The sequence below is a fragment of the Electrona antarctica genome, assembly GCF_951216825.1.
Source record: "Electrona antarctica genome assembly, chromosome: 18".
NCBI classification, from domain to species: domain Eukaryota; kingdom Metazoa; phylum Chordata; class Actinopteri; order Myctophiformes; family Myctophidae; genus Electrona; species Electrona antarctica.
This window is the reverse complement of record NC_136799.1, coordinates 18,247,813-18,266,545: the sequence shown is the minus strand read 5'-3', so window position 1 is coordinate 18,266,545 and position 18,733 is coordinate 18,247,813. Positions and strand designations below refer to the sequence as shown.

Below are 18,733 nucleotides of genomic sequence, written 5' to 3'. Positions count from 1 at the left end.
TTTCCCCGTGGTCATTATCAACACAATGCAGCTGTGGGCCATGTGACAGGAAAAGGAAAGTGATGTGGCTCTCCATGCCAATAAAGGCCATTCCACTCATTCTCTGCGTGGCTCCGTCCTGTGGCTGCAATTTCCCCATCAGGTCAGGTTCATAAATATCACACAGCTTACATTAACCACTTAATATGTATATATATATACACTTAATGGACTGGGGTCCCTCAGGGGCCAGGGCTCTATACTGTCTAGGAGTGCTTCTTTTTCGCCCCTCAACGCCAAAATATCTTCAAACAAATAGCTATATCTGCAAGCTCACAATAAGTTGCAACATGACACGTTGTGAGCTTGTAGATCTGCCTGATTGTCACCCCAGAATAAGGATACTAGGGTCCATATGGTTCAATAAACAATAATAACGTTTGCATCTGGCAACATTTTGGAATAACATAAAATAAACTGAGCCTTAGGGCTACTTTTACATAAATAGGTAATTTATTGAAAAGGGCAATCCATTTGGAAGAGAGAGAGAGAGAGAGAGAGAGAGAGAGAGAGAGAGAGAGATTAAATGCAAGGCTGGCTTCACTAAGCGGGCATTCTGTCTTAGGTTTCTCCCTGGCTGGCTGGCTGATGTATAAAATGGGTTCATTTGGAGGCTGGCAGCATGGGGGTATACACTAAGTGAGCTACTCCTCAGCCTGAGACTCCGTGACAGGGTAATAAAGGCTAAGATAACACCAGTCTGTTTCTCAAACTCCCTCAACCTCAGTAATTAGATCATGAGCACATTGAGCCGGTGAGATAACTATGGTTAAATGAAGCCATCGTCTCTTAGCTTGTGTTAAGCGTGGTGCTACCGAGCCGTTTAAAAACTAACAAAGCATTTGGAGCCCAGATGGCCTTGATTCTTTAAAAAAAAGTAAGGCGCGTCTACAGGAATGAAGGGGGGTGGTTGGATGTAACCAATAGGAACACAGGGTGCTGCTAATGACCCAGCTGGCAGAGATGGCGATGTTGATGCTGAGGCTGGAGCATCGTTCTTAGAGATAAGATTATCTTCAGTGTATTGGGTGACAATGGAATGAGGATAATTATCCTCTACACCTCACCTTTGCTCATGGAGAGAATTTAACAAGTGATGTCATGGGTATTAGTGTTAGTTCTGGTTGGAGTGGGGTAGAAATGCGGTTTACAGTACAAATCTCTTTTAAGTGGCCACTGTTTAAGCTGACTGATGTAACTTTGAACCTGGTTCCCAAATGTTTCAGGTCGAGACCCAAAAGAGAGATTAGACGTTTGCCTTGGACCCAAACTAATGAAAATAGCAGGTCTACAAGCACACAACGCGTCGCTTCGCACCGTGTCTTGTGTGTGTGTGTGTGTGTGTGTGTGTGGGGGAAAAGACAATCTTTTTGTTCGAGTCGTGACCCATAAAAATGGGTCCGTGACCCACAAATGGGTCCCGTCCCACTGTTTGGGAAACGGTATCCTAGGCCTAGGGGGCATGGTTAATAAAATCAGCATGGTGGGTTGAAAAATAGGTCACACAGTTGGTAGCAGTGCCACTAAACTGCCAGCTAAGCGGAAGTGCCACCCACATGGGTGTGACACCAGCCAAAGAAATGCAGGGCTGGCTACTATGGGCGGTTGCATTTGCTAACCATACTGTACATACCGGTACTCATTTCTTCAGCAGGTGAACCACCATCAGACGAAGGGCCTGTTGTAGTTGCTACTGAATCGAGGCGCCGCATGAAAGAGCTTAGCCTGAGTTATCCTTAGTTGCATGCTGGCATTGTGCAACTTTATAGCCAAGCGACAAGCTCATATATACAGTACGTTATTGTGGTGTGCGACACTAGCATTCAACCATGTAGAAATCAGGCATTAGTCCCTGGTGAAATTGGACATGTTGAAGACATTATAACTGAACATAATGGAGGAAAAACATATCTGAATAGAATCACCCTAGCTTGATTCGCTGCCTTCCACAGATCTGAAAATGTCACTGTGCTACTCAGTCAGGTAGGCGGGACATATGAACTTGAAATGGAACCATGGCTTCTGATTGGTCTGTGGTGCGGGTTGAGGAAAATCACCAGTTTGACGTATCAATGCGCACTGCGCAGCTACTGCTGTTGTCCTGCAACGTGCCCTTACCATTCACTAAACTCACCCCACACAGCCGTCATTTCTTTTGTACTACTGAATCTGACAGTGGACTACTGAATCGTTTTTTACCGTAGGTAGGTTTTTACTCTCAAGTCTCGAACGGCTCTATTTTTTTCAACAGTGAGAAGCATGGTCAGAGTGGAGCTGGCTGATGACGTATCAGCAACAACGTGGCTACGTAACAGTTGACGTTATGAAATGCGAGTCAAGCAGCCTCTGTCCAGACTGAGCAGTGAGTGACAATTCAGAATCACGGGACGCAGAGATTCAGGCTGGAACATGACCTAACCCCACGTGAAGCTTACTGCTGGAAACATATAAAAGTTGAAAAATTACTCATTTACAGTACATGTACGGCAGCGGATTGTGCTCCAACAAGTTGATTTGTTACTCATTCATTCACATTCCAGTGCTCTTCTGGCCCACTGCAGACCCACCTTGCCATCCAGGGTTGCAGACACAGGACTTGGTGCTGGTCTGGCAGCGGCCTCTGGCAGGGAAGCCGCAGTTGGCCTGGCAGTAGGGCACGTCACAGGCCTCGCCCTTCCAGTTGGCCTCACACTGGCAGGACACGGAACCAGTGGCGTTTGCCACGCGACATTCTCCACGACCCGAACAGTCATTAGGACACGTGTTCAATCTGAGAAGAGAAACAAAGACCAGGAAGACACGTACGTGTTATTATGAGAGTCGGACGAGAGTTTGGAGAATAGATGCAGGGTTGAATCGAAGAAGACAGGCCAGGGGACACACAAGGTCCCTAGATGATCTCTTTCAAGAAGCTGATTTTCAGACCCAACTTTAGTCCCGTCACCATGGTGATGAAGTCGGCACGAATTAACATGAAAACATGAAAAAAGGCTTCCATTAGGCCTTTGAAGTTTTGTGTGCGTGCGTGCGTTTTGTGTGCGTTCATGTAATGGACCCATACATTGTATGTATTTGTCAACACTGGACTGAAATATTGTGTGTCAGGGACCCGTGTACCAGATTTGTGTTAAAATATTCCAAATTTTTCACAAGATGGTTTGGAAAATAGCCAATCTACAAATAGCCAATGGTAGGCTAGCTGCTTCTTTTGATTGTGTTGTTTATTTATCTCACAAAATCTGTCAATGCTGGTATTGACCTGTAGATGTTGAAGCCTGTCAGGTTGTAGGCGGCGTCACTGAAGAAGTGCAGCAGGGTTAGGGCCGATTCATACTCCTATTTTACCGCTGTTTCGGCGCTGTAGTGCCGAAATGATTTTGGCTCGTCAGAAATTTTCAGTAGCACCGAAGAGCCGACTTTAGGACGGTACCCGCCCCCCCCCCGAACCTCAAATGACGTCACATTGTAGGCTCTACAGCGCCGAACCGACTTTTATTCGGCTCTAAAATAGGAGTATGAATCGCGCCTTAGGGTTAGTTCACCTGTAGGAGATGTTGAAGCCTGTCAGGTTGTAGGCTGCGTCACTGAAAAAGTGCAGCAGGGCGTAGCCGGACTGGGAAACCACCTCGGGGACCGTCTCATTGCTGTAGCGCTCGGGGACGATCAGACCGCTGGAACGAGGAGAAAAAGACACACAGTGAGTAGTAGTGTGTGGTCAGGACCATGATGAATAGTAAAAACCACAAAAGTGCCATAAGCGTCGGTAACAGTACAACCACACATGCCAAAATACTACTACCAGTAATGCGTTATCAATGCTGTGTTTGTTGGTTTTTTTATGGAGTGGCTCCTCAGAGGCGAGCCGTCTTTAGAAGTCTGTCTGTCTGTCTGCGTGTCTTGAGCTAATCTTGTAAACCGCTTTGCCGATCAGCACCACATTTCTTGATCAAACACTGCCAGTTTGCCACAGAATACCACCAATAATGTTTAGTGGAGGTACCTCTACCGAATTATTTCTTCAAAATATACTTATGTTTAACTTAAACTTACTAATGGCAGTCTCTGATCGGATTGAAACCTTGCCCACTTCTGGGCGGGAACCCCTATTGATGTTTTAAGCATTATGTTATACTTTAGCCGTTGAAAAATAGCAAAATAGCAAAAAAGCTCATAGCGCGGCACCGACTCACCGAGTGCCGCGCTACGTACGAGCTTGTAGATCGTTTTTAACTCAAATCTTTGCTTCTGGGGGGTACCTGGAACTATATATTTTCAGATGGGGGTTGGCAGCCAACACAATATAACTTCTGGGGTCATTGACAAGAAATAGTTTGAGAACCACTGACATAAAACATAGGATTTTCATAAAACTGTCATGATTTTGAAGACATTTGTAGAATCGTCCTCAGGTCTAAATAGGTTAAAGGTCACATGACCAACGTCATACAGTAGATGGCTGACGTCACAGGATGGGCACATGGAAGTCTCTATCCCGTGTTTACACAATGTTGCTAAATAAAATCGAATAGACTACAGATTAACTATGTTAATATATGAAAGTATCACAATTCTGTCATAATGGAGCTTTTGAGTGAGGCGGTGCAGAGCCCAAAATGTTGTCACATGACATTAACACTTTTCTAAAGAAGGGTGGGCCTTAACCCATTTTGGGCGGGAACCCCTTTTGGTCACCGCAGCTATGATTGCCTACAGGGCGCCGCTCTGCGGATTCGTCTATACAGGAACACTGTGTAAAAATAAATACATTCTTTACAACATTCAAGTTGTTTGAAGTAACATCAGTAAACCTAATAATGAATCACATAAGAATGCACTGTATGCACTGTAAGTGTGCAACTGCCGCCAGAATCACAATTACTGAAGTAACAGGTGCCTAACTTGTATTGCAATACCGTATCGATTGATTTGACCATGCAATTAATCTGTTATCGGATATCGGCGAGAAAATGTCAATATTGTGCATCCCTACTTCTCAGTCATCCCATGTGAAGACTGGGTTTTTAGACCAAGAGAAAACCCCTGTATCAATACAATATCAGTACAGTATACAGTATAGACAAGAGCAAAAAAGGGACATGGGCTGAGCAGAGCAATCATGTTCTTCATGATGCTCTCTGGGAATTATATCGACTTGACTCGTTTATTCCAAGGTTATTGTATCGTGTTTTGGGCCATTAGTTCCTTTATGAGGTGGAAAAAGCTCGTCAGTATTTGTGGGCCTAACTCATTCAAACAACTGTGCTGGCATATGCTCCGTTGATAAGCTCAATGAAGGGCAGCACATTATTCAAAAGCATTCTGTACCTTAATTACAGTAAAATGTGGAGATACTTAAAACATTTGATCTTGGTTGATTTAGAACAGCTGCTGTAAATAAAATATGTTAATACCCGGTGATAATGCCGCAATTACAAACAAATGTTCCTCAAATCATTCAAGCCAACAATTGTGATTAAAGCTGAAGCATACACTTCCCTCCAACATCATCCAGTCAAAATCTTTACAAGTAGATGTACCTGAAGGCAGCAATAAGGGGAGCGTATATCGAGTCTCCGTCGTAAACATACAGGTGGTCCCAGCTGCACTCTGTAGCAAAGTGGTTGAAGCGTAGGCGAAGGATGCTGTTGGGCCTGCAGAAGAAAGAGACACAGAGAAAGATTGATCATACCACCAAAAGCACTGCAGGCAACCACATTTCCATGTGTGTGTATCACGAGAGAATGATACACACGTTAGTTATCAACATTTGTTTTAAGTTCAGGTTAATTTATTTGTGTCCCCGAAGGGCGATTTGGTGTACAGCAAAGCACAACAGGGTTGAACAGGCAGACATGAATCACATAAAACACAACACAGTAAAAAAGCACGTGGTACACATAGAACAATAAAAACAGGGTGACAGTTCAAGGGATCAGTGTAGCATTGGAACAATTACAAAAAACAGTTGTAAATTAATTCATACAAGAAGTGACAAGTTACCTCCTCCTCCTATCAGCATTTAAAGCCTGGATAGACACAGGCACAAAGGAGAACTTATACCCATTACTTGTGGCCCCAGGAACCTTTAGACGAAGGCCAGAAGGAAGCAGCCTGTACTCAGAGCTGAGGGGATGAGAGTTGTCGTCCGAATGGACTTGGCTTTCTTAAGCACCTGTTTTTGAAAGACTTGATCCAGGCTACTGAAATTTCCTCCAGCTATCTTTGAGGCCGTTCTCACAGTCCTACCAAGGTGGTTCTTGTCCTTTATGTTCAGGTTTCCATACCAACAACTTATGGAGAAGGAGATAACTGACTCAATAAATGCACTATAGAACAATTCCATTAGAGATTTGTCAACCTGAAATTTGGCAAGCTGCCTCAAACAAAAGACCTCTCTTATACAGAATTTCACAGTTTACAACGAATTTCAGCTTGCTGTCAAATGTAGAGCCCAAATATTTGTAAGTGGTCAGATTTGGGGTGCAGATTTGTTTGTCACTGTAATTTTATAACACTGACATTTGACAAAACATTAAAGGCTAAAGAAAAAGTTCCCCAACACTTTCTAATGGGAAGTCTTAAGCCCAAACCACACCGGTAGGGACTCCTTGGGACAAAACTGTTTTAATATAATAAGCTGTGCAAGTATAAACATAACAAACATTTGAATACTATTATGCAGAAATCCCTTACGACAGCAAATGCAATAATAAGCCATCAGCTCCTGACAAGTACTACAGTAAGTCAGTAGCCAGCGTTTATACAGCTAGAAGTGGTTCACCAAAAATGGAGAAAATTACTTAAATTAAAATTCACTTCAATAAATCCTACACTCTCACTACTTCTAATGTGGTTAAGCACAGCAAATTGAATTATTCCAAAGGCGGGCACAGACAAAAGCCTATTTTGTCGTCTGTGAAAAGCACCAAATGTACTGGACTTTTTAAATGAAAGGGCCTGGTCATATCTTTAGCCCCCTGGCAACCCCTAGCTCGGCTCTCCTTTTGGGGTAGATATTGAAATTGACGCAATCCAAGAATTCCTTGTGCCTTCCTCAAATATTTAATACATTGCGTGAGGGCAGTGGCCTAAGGGGCAAGAGAAATGGGCTCATGACAAGATGAGTTTTGCTTCAAACGCCTTGACTGCAGTATTGGCAGGCAAAGTTAGCAAGTAATGTTCTGCCCTTTCTCTGAGGCACTTAACCTTCTAAATGCTCATGGTTATTTAAGATGTTGATGAATCCAAAACTGGAAACACAAATCCACAATAGCCTTCTAAATCTCTCTGCTGTCGGGAACAAACTACTTAACTCCAAAATGTTCGATTTTCAGGAAATGAAAAATATACATTTATCAGGAAATGAAGAAAACCTATTTTGAAAACAAATACAATACTGCCTCATCAATGTTGGTGTTGTGACTTTATATATTGTCAATTACTTCCACGAGAGGGGGAGAGGTGATGGAGTTAGCCGTTTTAGCAGACGGTTGTGGCCCGTGGGTCCAATGGATTTGTCCTCGAGTTTGTACCGAAGCTGAGATCTGTGCTGTTCAGCGGCAACGACGACCCAACGCACAGAAAGATTCTGCACTTCTGGTCAGACGAAGGAGGAGCCAGGCCTGGACACACTGGATGTGTCGCCAACATCTCATCAGCCATCTTCCCTATTGACTGTCTTAGTCTTGCAGGAAACAGTGGGGGCTGTAGCATGCCACTTGGACACAGGCTGGGGTTTGATCAGCCCTGGTCGGGTCACCTGGAGGAGGGTGTCTGTTGTAAGACCCAGAAACACCCAACGATTCCAGGTTTACAACACTGATGATGTGTCCAAGTTCATGCATCAGTAGATGTATGATTTACTTACTACTGTCCCAAGCGCTTTTTACTACTTTTCATTGGTTCAATATTTTCGAAACATACAGACGTAAAGCGTGTTCAATAGCACTGATTTAGTAAAAGAAAATAATCAAAAACCTCAAAAATTGAGTTAGGTGTGGTTTCCTCCAGACAGCAACGAAATGCAATTCCGGGTCCCAAGACCCTTATGTGCATAACAGTAAGCATCTAAACAGCATTAGAAAAGTAGTTAAAGTACGTCTGTGTGCAACAAAACCTTTCTGCTTCCACTTACTGTAAGTCTGAGCCTACCCATCTCTCTCTCATCCATTTGTAAGGACATTAATAGTTAATTCAATAACTGTTTGGACAAACATCACCACATTAAAACACGTTATCTCTACACAGAGATTAAAATAGGGTGCATTTTGCATCCCAAAACAGTTTATAGTTAAGGGATGCAATAAAACAACGACCTCTGCATCCACGGGATGCACTACTGTACTTTATTTTGCTAGCTTTAGTTATAATAATAATAATTTCTTCTTCTGTTTTCTACATGAATATAACCACATTATAACCATATAAAATGAAATGGGAGTTAAATGCTGCAATTTGTAAAAATGGCAAAATATGACTCCTAAAGTCGTTGAAGCGGGACTCATAAAATGTCCCTGGGACTCATCTAAAAGACCACCCCTGCATCCTGGGACTCATCTAAAAGACCACCCCTGCATCCTGGGACTCATCTAAAAGACCACCCCTGCATCCTGGGACTCATCTAAAAGACCACCCCTGCATCCTGGGACTAATCTAAAAGACCACTCCTGCATCCCGGGACTCATTACATTGAAAACCTATTTACATCACATTTACATGCTACATATAGGGCAGAAGGAAGTATTGTATTACTGGTAGTAAGTATTAAGTCATTGGATTGTGTGGATATGAACAACAACTTTAAGATTAAAGGTTGATTCACACCAAGCACTATAAAGATATAGTGTTAAGAATCGTTAGAGGATGGTAGCTATATAGAAGAGTGTATTTGTACGTCTCTAATTGTTATGATGAATTGAACATGGTGGGCCCTATTGTAAACAAGTGTAATACTTTATGGTGTCGTCCACAGTTAACAGTTTTGTATCGAGTTGTGCTTGAAATATACTGTAATTCTCCAATCAGTTAATAAATCAATCAAGTAGAGTCCACCCCACAACTAGAACAAATACAATGGTGAACAGTACCGTTATAATTGTCATTACTTCCCTTAAGTGGTTGAAAATGTGCTTAGTTTATTTGTCATGCTCCCAGTGTGTAATGAACTGTAATGAAGTGAGAAATAAATCCCTCTCAAATACCTTTTCCCGGGACCCAAACTAGTGAAAATAGCAAATCTACGAGCTCACAACGCCCTGTGAGAAAAATAAATCTATGAATTTTGTTTTTAATTCATGATGTTTGCTTTTTTGGGAATTGAAAATGATTTGAAGAAATAATAATTGAAAATGAAGGAAACAAAGAATAAACGGACCCATACAAATGTGTCCTGGATCCACAAATGGGCCCCAACCCAGTATTTGGGAACCGGTGATCTATTCTAGACCTTTTTAGGAGGGAAAGCCTTTCATGTGATTTAGAGCCTTTTTAATTGTCGGTCAATCAGTCCTAAATAATGATTTGATTTTGTCCCTGGGTATTTCCCAGGTGTGACTGTGTCACATGTCAATGTGAAACAGCGTGTTGCTGGTACAGCCTGCTCAGCAAAATTCTCCCCTGGGTAAATACAGGCAAAAGAAGATACGAGACAGTTTCCAGTGAAGACTGAAGAGTGGGTGTGGATACACAAAGCAACACACAGGGACTGACAGAAAGTTACAGACAAGTATGAAAAGATTCCGGATTTAAAATGGGTTGACGTACCATTAACACACTCAGACACACTGATCACATTTCATAACCGCAGCCACATTTCTCCCTCTCTAGCCCGGGTATCTCTACAGGCGAGTCTTATGCCACTGCCGACAGGCAGACACATTCAGTGCTCTTAGCAGACCAGAGAACCTTTTAAGTCTCCAAGCGGATGTGGATGCGTGATTATTATATCAGATATCCCTCCTTTCGACACATCCTTGTATTTTTGAATGCAAACTCTCATACAGGCATGTCCCTTTCCCTTGCCCTGTATATGAAATATATTTTGATCCTGTGTGTGTGTGTGTGTGTGTGTGTGTGTGTGTGTGTGTGTGTGTGTCTCTCTCTCCACGGTTAATCTCACAATCCAAACAACAATCAGCGTCGCATTTCTTGTGTACGCTGCTGCCAAGGAAGTAAATCTTCACATATTTTTCCAAGTCAATGACATGTTTTAGAGGGGTTTATGTGATTGTATCATGTAAGATCCACCGTCCCTCAAGGCTTTGGAGACCGGTCTGGAGAAGAATGGAACTCTATATTTGGGCTATACTAGGGAAGATAGTATGGAATTTTGAAAGTTGAATTCCATGCTTTTACCAACCAAACAGTTATTTCCATCACAGCAACTTGGAAAAAGAATCCATAATGCCTTTGATCTGATCTTAGATTACCGTAGACGCATGGATATATTTCACCTAAAAAATGCTGCATATTTCTGCTTTGATGCAGGTAACATGAAAGTAGGCCAACAAGCTTCGGTGGGAATTTTACTACATAGAAAATTAGCTTCTTTTTTTTGGACAATTTGTCTGTGCGCACGCACACGCACACGCACACGCACACGCACACACACACACACACACACACACACACACACACACACACACACACACACACACACACACACACACACACACACACACACAATTAACCGATAAAAAATGTAGAATCAATAACTGATTTAAGCAATGCACTCCTGTAACTTTCATCAGTAAAAAAGAAAAGAAATAAACAAATTGCTGTAATGAGCTCAGAGTCAGCACTGCATGCGTCATAACCGCAGTATTTCGGTAAGGCGGTTATTGTCCCAGCCCTAATCTGAGCAACACTGATGTCATGGTAATGTTGACATCATATGACGATATTCACAAACTTCACAACTATTCATTTTGTTATCTATAATTTGTAACAGATTACACAGGGAAGCCACTGCGTAATTAGATCCTGTCTCGTTTTTACATGACACCTACTACAGGGTAGGGTAGATCCAAAAATAGCCTTCATCATCCGTATGTCTCCTGTATTTATGTACGTAGACCCCATCGTGTTTTTATGGTTATTTGTAGGAGGATAGCCATTCTAGGAGAGGGTCTGTGTGTATGTGTCTGTTTATCTAGGGCTAAACACCCAAAACGCTGGACCTACCAGCAACACATTTATTGTGCATGAGGATACCAGATACCAGCCAAGGAAGTACTTGCATTTATTTCTTCGCATTTTATATTTTTTTAAAGTTTTTAAAACCTTGCCAAGATTTTGAGTCATAAGTACAACAAAGTGGTGAGATTGCTCTGGTGTTATTTAGTTTAAATTGTATTACCTATGCCTCACTGCTGTAAGTAATTTAGAACCAGAGTTATAATGCGTAGCCTAACTTTTTGGAACCTTATGAACCTTTGACCGATGTCACCGTCTTTGGAAATTAAATTGAATTAATTTCATACAAAGCTAGTTGCATCCGGTCTCTTTTTAAAAGCTGTGAAGTTTGAAGTTGGATAATGATGACTGTGATGAAGATGCCCCAGGCATTAAAATGTTAGTCATGATGATCAGTGTTGGGGGTAACAGCGTTCCAAATAGAAGCGTTACTGTAACAGAGTAACCTAACCTTATGATTACCTTGTTTTACAATTAGAGTATTCAGTTACTTGATTAGTGGTTACCTTTTCCAAAACAATGGCGTTAATAAGCTTGCATTTGCGACCTATATTTCCATGTTCTTCTGTTGCCACAAATCCATCTGACGCATTGCGCGGTTTCCTGAATTTTCTCTGTCAATGGAGAAGTGAAAGGCTGCAAGCGACCCATGCTTTGCAGTCTGTGGTGATTGCGTAAACATTCTAATCTACCGTATTCAATAGGTCACCACTTTTGGTGTGACACACGGCTGGTCTTGATCCGAGTGGAATAGTAAGAGTGGCGACGCGCTTTGATCTCGCCGCAAAGCTGGTGCCTATGGGCTATAGTTCCAAACATTGGAACTATCCCATTGAGATAGAATGAGCACTTCCACATTCCATTGTTACAATGGGAGTCAACACTCTTACTAGATTACTCTGGTCTTGATTACATTCCGTTGTCACACGTGTGTGAAATGACAGAGATTGAGAGAAGACGGATAGTTTACCCTTTAGTCAGGCTGTGGAAGTATTCACACTATTTTTGGATTTATTGGTGAAAGGACGAGATCAACATCAATGCAAATTACTGATTAGTCATGGTGAAGCAAGCCCAGCACAGCTCCACAACACTATGGTAGGCTGCACTTTTTCTTTTTTAGCCAAAGTTCCTCGGGGATGGGTTATAATTATAAATACTTTTCTCAGAAGGTAATCTTGTAAAGTAATGGAATACTTTTTTTTTTATTAAGATATTTTTGGGGCTTTTTGCCTATATTGATAGTTGATAGTACAGTAGGTACACAGGAAACGTTGAGAGAGATGGGGGGGGGGGGGGGGAGACACACAGCAAAGTTCGTCGGGATCGGGACTCAAACCCGCGACACACTTCATGTCATGCTGGATTACCAGCCAAGGTGCCTGGACTGCTAAAATAGCCCACGCAGGAGTAATGGAATACTTTTTAATTGCGGTAATCCTGTAACAAAAACGTAACAGAATACTGTTAAAAGTAATGTTCCCCAACACTGTTCATGATATTGCACTTCACAAGTAAAAAAGGCATTTAACAGGCATTTGTCTGCAAATATTGGATCTCCGTTTAGAAAATTACTCGTACCACTGTCCAATTCTAATATTGAGTTATTTCTTCTTTTACACAATCAATATCTCACTTGTCATGAGGCTAATACACCTGTCTTCACCTTTTTACATCTCCTTGTGTCTTAAGTGGACATGACAAGTGAAATCAATGAGGGATCAAAGGAGCGTTCACCTGCATTTAAGTCAGTTGAAGGTTTGTCTGATTCACCCTATTACCCTGAAGACCTAACCTCGGTACACAGGCTTTTATTTTCGTTCGCATTCGGCTACTGAAGTCCCACCTTCTGCAAGCACTTTGAAATAAACAGCTGTTTGCAATTACAATTTACCTAAGGCTGGTCCCTATCATTGTATGCACTATATTATTGGAAATTCACAATCAAGAGGGTTCTCAAAGGCTTTCTCGGAGCAGAGCACACAGATTCTTGCAGAACATACCAATATTTCGCTACTTCTACCAGTATGAGTGAGTGTTAAACACAGACTACTATGGCAAATAGTGTGTGTTTGTACAGATTTGGTGTTTTGTTGGTTCCTGTGATTCTACTTACTGTCCTTCAATGAGCCAGGTGCACTTCGTCTTATATTTGTAGTTCCCTGGTCCATCCGTCAGATACCCAGATGGCCCAGTCAACCTGGAGAGAGAGTGGACAGAAAAAGCAAAAAGTCATAGGTTACATGTTGAGCATTGTTACTCTATCGTTAAGCGGTCCACACACCAACCCGGTGGTGGGGGTGTTAAGAACATTTCAGACCGAAATCTTAATTGGTGTTTGGAAATTGTTGCAGTTGAATTGCCTGTCAGAAGAGGGAGATGTGATGTACATCAAACTTAAGCTTTGTAGCCGCCTGTAACCATTACTGCTTAATATCCGATCAGGGCGAAGAGGAGTATTGTCAACAGAGTCACCATGGAATGGATGTGGTGTTCCTGATTTGGGTCAGCACAATTCTGCTGTCTGATAACATGCGCAGATTTTACTGATGCAACAACACTGACCAGTTACAGCACAGGTAAACGCTGACTACACCCTCATCACATTATCATTTATATGAGAATGTCTCATGAACACCAAACGCCTCAGGTGGTTGCACAAGCTACAAATGAAAACTGTTAGGACTTAGGAGTCTGGGAATTATTACACATTGCTGCAAAATATTACCCAGAGTTCCTATACTGCACACATCCAGGTAGAGAGAGTTTTTTGGGACAGATCCCGATCACCGATTCTTTTTCTCATGATCGGCCGATACCGATATGGATCTTGTGCATAAGGGGAACATTTAAAAATGTAAATTGTGTACAGTTACACTGATGCGTTGTTTTTGGCCGAATATCAGAGCGAATTTCGGTGGGAATAATAATCAACCTCACTTTATCTCAATCACGTTTGCACACTGCCGCCGAATATTTCGTCCGTATACAGTTTTCTTCGGACCAGGGTCGGTTTTATCCATTTTCCGCAGCTGTCTAGTGGCGCCTAGTGGGCTGTTGGTGATAGCCTACTACTTTTCGATCCGCAAAACACAGCGAAAAAACACACCAGTGTGGAACCACCTTAACAGTGGTATAGTACAATGTGTAGCAGCAGGCGTACATGTTATTGTCACAAAGTGTGGCATGATGACTCAGCAGCGACAGACGCGATATGTGATTTACACAGGGGGTAGTTAGGTGTAGTCAGCCATTGTGTATCAACCACACCCACACCCACACCCACACCCACACCCACACACACACACACACACACACACACACACACACACACACACACACACACACACACACACACACACACACACACACACACACACACACACACTTGAGGTATTTTTTTACTTCGCTGTAGTTAAATATTTCCAAAATTCTGTACTTTTACTTCTACTGCACTAGATCTCAGAGACAAATACACTTTTAGTTTTTACTCTGCTATAAAACTTGAGTTACTAGTTACTTTGCAGATTCTGATTATTATAAAATAAAACATACATTAACCGCTTCAGCCCTACATACATTTCAGCCATTTGAAAACAGCCGATCTACAAGCTCACAATGCGACGCAGACACATTATGAGCTTGTACCCGTATATCTGCTATTTTCATTTTTATACCATTTAATTTATACATTTGAAAACTTGTTAGATGGAACATTCTGCATGAGTACTTCATACGACCAGGGGTGTAACAGGGTATCTGAAGGTGGGGGGGGATGAGCGTGAGGAGGGGACGCGTGCCCGCCTGCCGAATTTGGCGTTTTATTTATTTTGTTCCATTTTAGCCCATTCCCGGCCAAAATTCCCAGGTAGGCATGCTCTGGCTAGGCAAAAATGGCACAGTCGCCGCTCAATCAATCTTAAATCGGCCAATAGGCAGTCGGTGGTCAAAAGTGGGTTTTTTTTTTATAATTTTTTAATCCCACGATTTTGTAACCCATTTTTCACCCCTGTGTCAATTATCTAATGTGATCCTGGGCTCTACACACCCTCCGCCAACCTAGTCCCCATTATATGGGGGACATGGGGAGAGCAACGGACTTGAACTCATGCTTCCTTCATGCCCGAGTGTCCAAGTTGCTCCTTTACACCTGACAGGGGGGAGTTTCCCTGGTTGGACGTAGCGCGTGGAAGGAACACGTTATTCCAACCAGTTCCTTTCCCCTCCATCAGGCGCCCCGGCTGGCCAGGGGGAGGCAGTTTAGAGACCAGGATTACTGCATGTTTTTGTGAGGGTATCTACCCTAGGGACACGGGGAGAACATGCAAACTCCACACAGAAAGGCCCTTTCGCCAACCCCGCCTCGGGTATGGGCACTGATGACGCGGAGGAGGAAACACGCCGCCAGCACCCACAGCATCCCGAGCAGGAATCAAACCCAGGACCTTCTAGCTGTGAGGCGACAGCACTACCAACTGTGCCACCGTGCCCCCGGGATGAAATCACCTAACTGTGAGAATGGTGGTGACATGCCTGAATATTTTCATTTTGAACATTGAACCATATCATAAATATACCTTAGAGTTTGTGTGGAAATAATAAAAAAGTCTCCCCCCTCTGTGTAGCCTAGAACTGGAGGTCTAGAACTTGAGGTCATGTGATCAGTGACATCACGAAAATGTACTCTGCAAGCCAAAGAGTACTACCTTTGTGATGTCACTGATCACATGACCCCAAGTCCTGAAAATAATTAGAAGAATTATTAGTGAGGTCATCTATTTTTTTCCAGTCTGTTATTCTTTTTAAAGTTCTAGAATGTGTCATATCACATGAGGTTGTGTTGAAGTACAGAAAAATGATTAACCAAACATCTCAGTAACATGTCAGTGTTTCATTTACGCTTCATGTCAAGCAAAGTAAGGTCAAGTAAGGTGTTGCAGACTCTTGAGCACAAACGATGTTGGTGACTGAGAATGTTTTATTTTTACTTTTTTACTTAGCTGCACTGTGATCCAATATTATTATTAATAAACAGACTCAAAGTGCCAAAGCTGGTTACAGACCAAAACACCAAATATTATTTGCAGCCTACAGGATAAGTTATGAAGTCTTTAGTCATATGGTATTGAACAGTAGTTCACCAAGTCCAGCTGTTTTGTTTGGGTGGTTCCAAAGTCCCACGCCAAGGGCGTAGTTAAGTGCACAACTAACTTTACAGGCTTATTGTATGATGCATCTGCCGTGTCATAACAATGCTATGGTGCCATCTTTTTTGACATGCATGTAGCTAGAACAGTTCCCACGACAAGTCAGTGTCATATAGTCAGGAGGATTTAGCAATTGGAGGGTGAAATTCCAGGCAGTGAGTGCGTGCGTGCGTGCGGACTAGACCCCTGTGATTCACAACAATTAAAATGTGCAAATGAATGGGTGGAAAATAGAAATTTAGAGTTTACATCAGTATTCATTTATGATATATTTTCTCTATTATTAAGGTTATTTTTGTCAGTTTGTATTGGTGGTAGGGATGGGGGAGGGGCAGGTGTCACGAGACATGGCCAAAGCATTTCCGGGGGTCCCCAGCCAAAAACAAAACATTGAGAACCCCTGGACTAGACTATGGTGAATAATTACAAATAATTGAATAGCTGATTCTTCCCACAACATGCATATCGTCTCCGTCTGGTCGAAACCCCATAAGCTACCGTTAGTTTTCAGGATTCAAATGTAGCAAAAGTAGAAGAACTACAAGCTCTAAACGCGGCGCAAAGTGTGGATCTGCTACTTTTGACACAGTAGCAGCATGATCACGTACTGCGTTAATTCACAAAAAAAGGTTACAATATGGAGGTTTCAGGGGTTTTTTTAAGATTCTTTTTGTTTTGGCGTTTTTGCCTTTAGGGTACAGTAAAATAGACAGGAAAGGGGGGGGAAGACATGTGGCAAAGGCCGATGGGCTTGGGACTCGAACCCGCGACACGCCATCAGGCTGGATTACCGGCCTAGGTGCCTCGACCACTCAGCCATGGCCCAGGCCCAATATGGAGGTTTCTGCCCGACAGTGATGATATGTTGTTTATTTGAATTATGACAAAGATCAATTATTGTCTCAAGCCATCTGTGATAAAAAAATAAATAAATACATCACCACATCAACAGTGTCACACAAACCTGAGACACAAAGCTTCTCACACTGTCTCAGTGTAGGTCCGGGGAATCAACCAAAATTACACAAAACACATGTTTATAACCATTAACTTTAATTAATTGACATTTTTTTTTATAATTTACTTAATTAGTCTGACTATTATAACCACTTAACCAACCATGTTCTAAAATTGAATCTATAAATTTAAGAAAATGTTTAAGAAATGTGAAGGAAATTTAAAATGTAAGACATTTTTTAAAGATAATTGATAAATATAAAACATTATAAATCTTTTATTATTATCTCCACCATGTGATTCGACCAAATGTTTTTGCCTGTTATTAGTATAAAAACAAGATAAAAAAGTGTAGGCACTATAAGCAGTAGTTTTCTGCTCTATTGGCCCAAGTCTGGTCTCACTTTTAATTAACTACGACATCCACGAAAAATTTCAATCTGGTTTTAAACCCAGACACAGCACGGAAAGAGACATTTTAAAAGTTTTGAATTACCTAATTGATTCAGGTAGCCCCGCCATATTAGTTTTGTTAGACCTCTCAGCGGCCTTCGACACGGTCGACCACAGAATCCTGCTCTCACGACTGGAAAACCAGGTTGGCATCTCCGGCACGGCCCTGACCTGGTTCAGATCTGACCGATAGGACGTTCTCTGTCCAGTTGGGTGACTTTATCACCCGCAGCCCCTCTCACCTGTGGGGTACCCCAGGGCTCTATTTTGGCCTCTCTACTATATATGCTCGCTCTCGGACCCATCTCTCCAAACACGATATATCCTTCACCATTACGCTGACGACGTGCAAATCTACATGCCTCTCACACCCAACAGCAATAACTCCTTCGAGCACCGGATTAACTGTCTTAATGACATTAAAACTTGGTTGGATGGATGCAAACTTCCTACATCTAAACGACAATAAAACTGAGATCATCATCTTTGGTCATAACTCCACCCTTCCTGTAAACACCCTGAGGTCCCTCTCATCCAATATCCACACTAAAGTTTGTTGTAACTATAACTAACCCTGTGCATGATTAAGTCATGCACAGGGTTAGTTACAACAAACTTCACCGAAATAAACTATTCATTCATGAATTATACTTTGTTGTACAATCAATGGTGTCATACAAACATAATTATGGAAACTAAATAGTCTATCTACAAGCTCACAATGGAATGGATGTTATTTTCACTATATATTAAAAAAAAGGAGAATTTACCATGATCAGGGCAAAAGTTTGAAATAATCGTAATATTGATTTGAAGTCATATTGTACAGCCCTGCATTAGCGCTTCTCTACTACAATTGATTAAAAATAAGAGCAGCTCGTCGC

General features: G+C 42.1%; 1 protein-coding gene across 2 annotated transcripts in view; it reads right to left on the bottom strand.

Moving 5' to 3' along the window:
• atrn (attractin) overlaps positions 1-18,733 on the bottom strand; it is a 147,066-nt gene that overhangs the window by 118,629 nt on the left and 9,704 nt on the right. For both annotated transcript variants that reach the window (XM_079528363.1, XM_079528364.1), the window contains exons 2-5: positions 13,349-13,432; positions 5,577-5,690; positions 3,582-3,710; positions 2,607-2,809 (exon numbers count right to left, since the gene is read on the bottom strand). In XM_079528363.1, the coding sequence (XP_079384489.1) occupies positions 2,607-2,809; positions 3,582-3,710; positions 5,577-5,690; positions 13,349-13,432 (530 nt within the window). The remainder of the gene's footprint in view (positions 1-2,606; positions 2,810-3,581; positions 3,711-5,576; positions 5,691-13,348; positions 13,433-18,733) is intronic.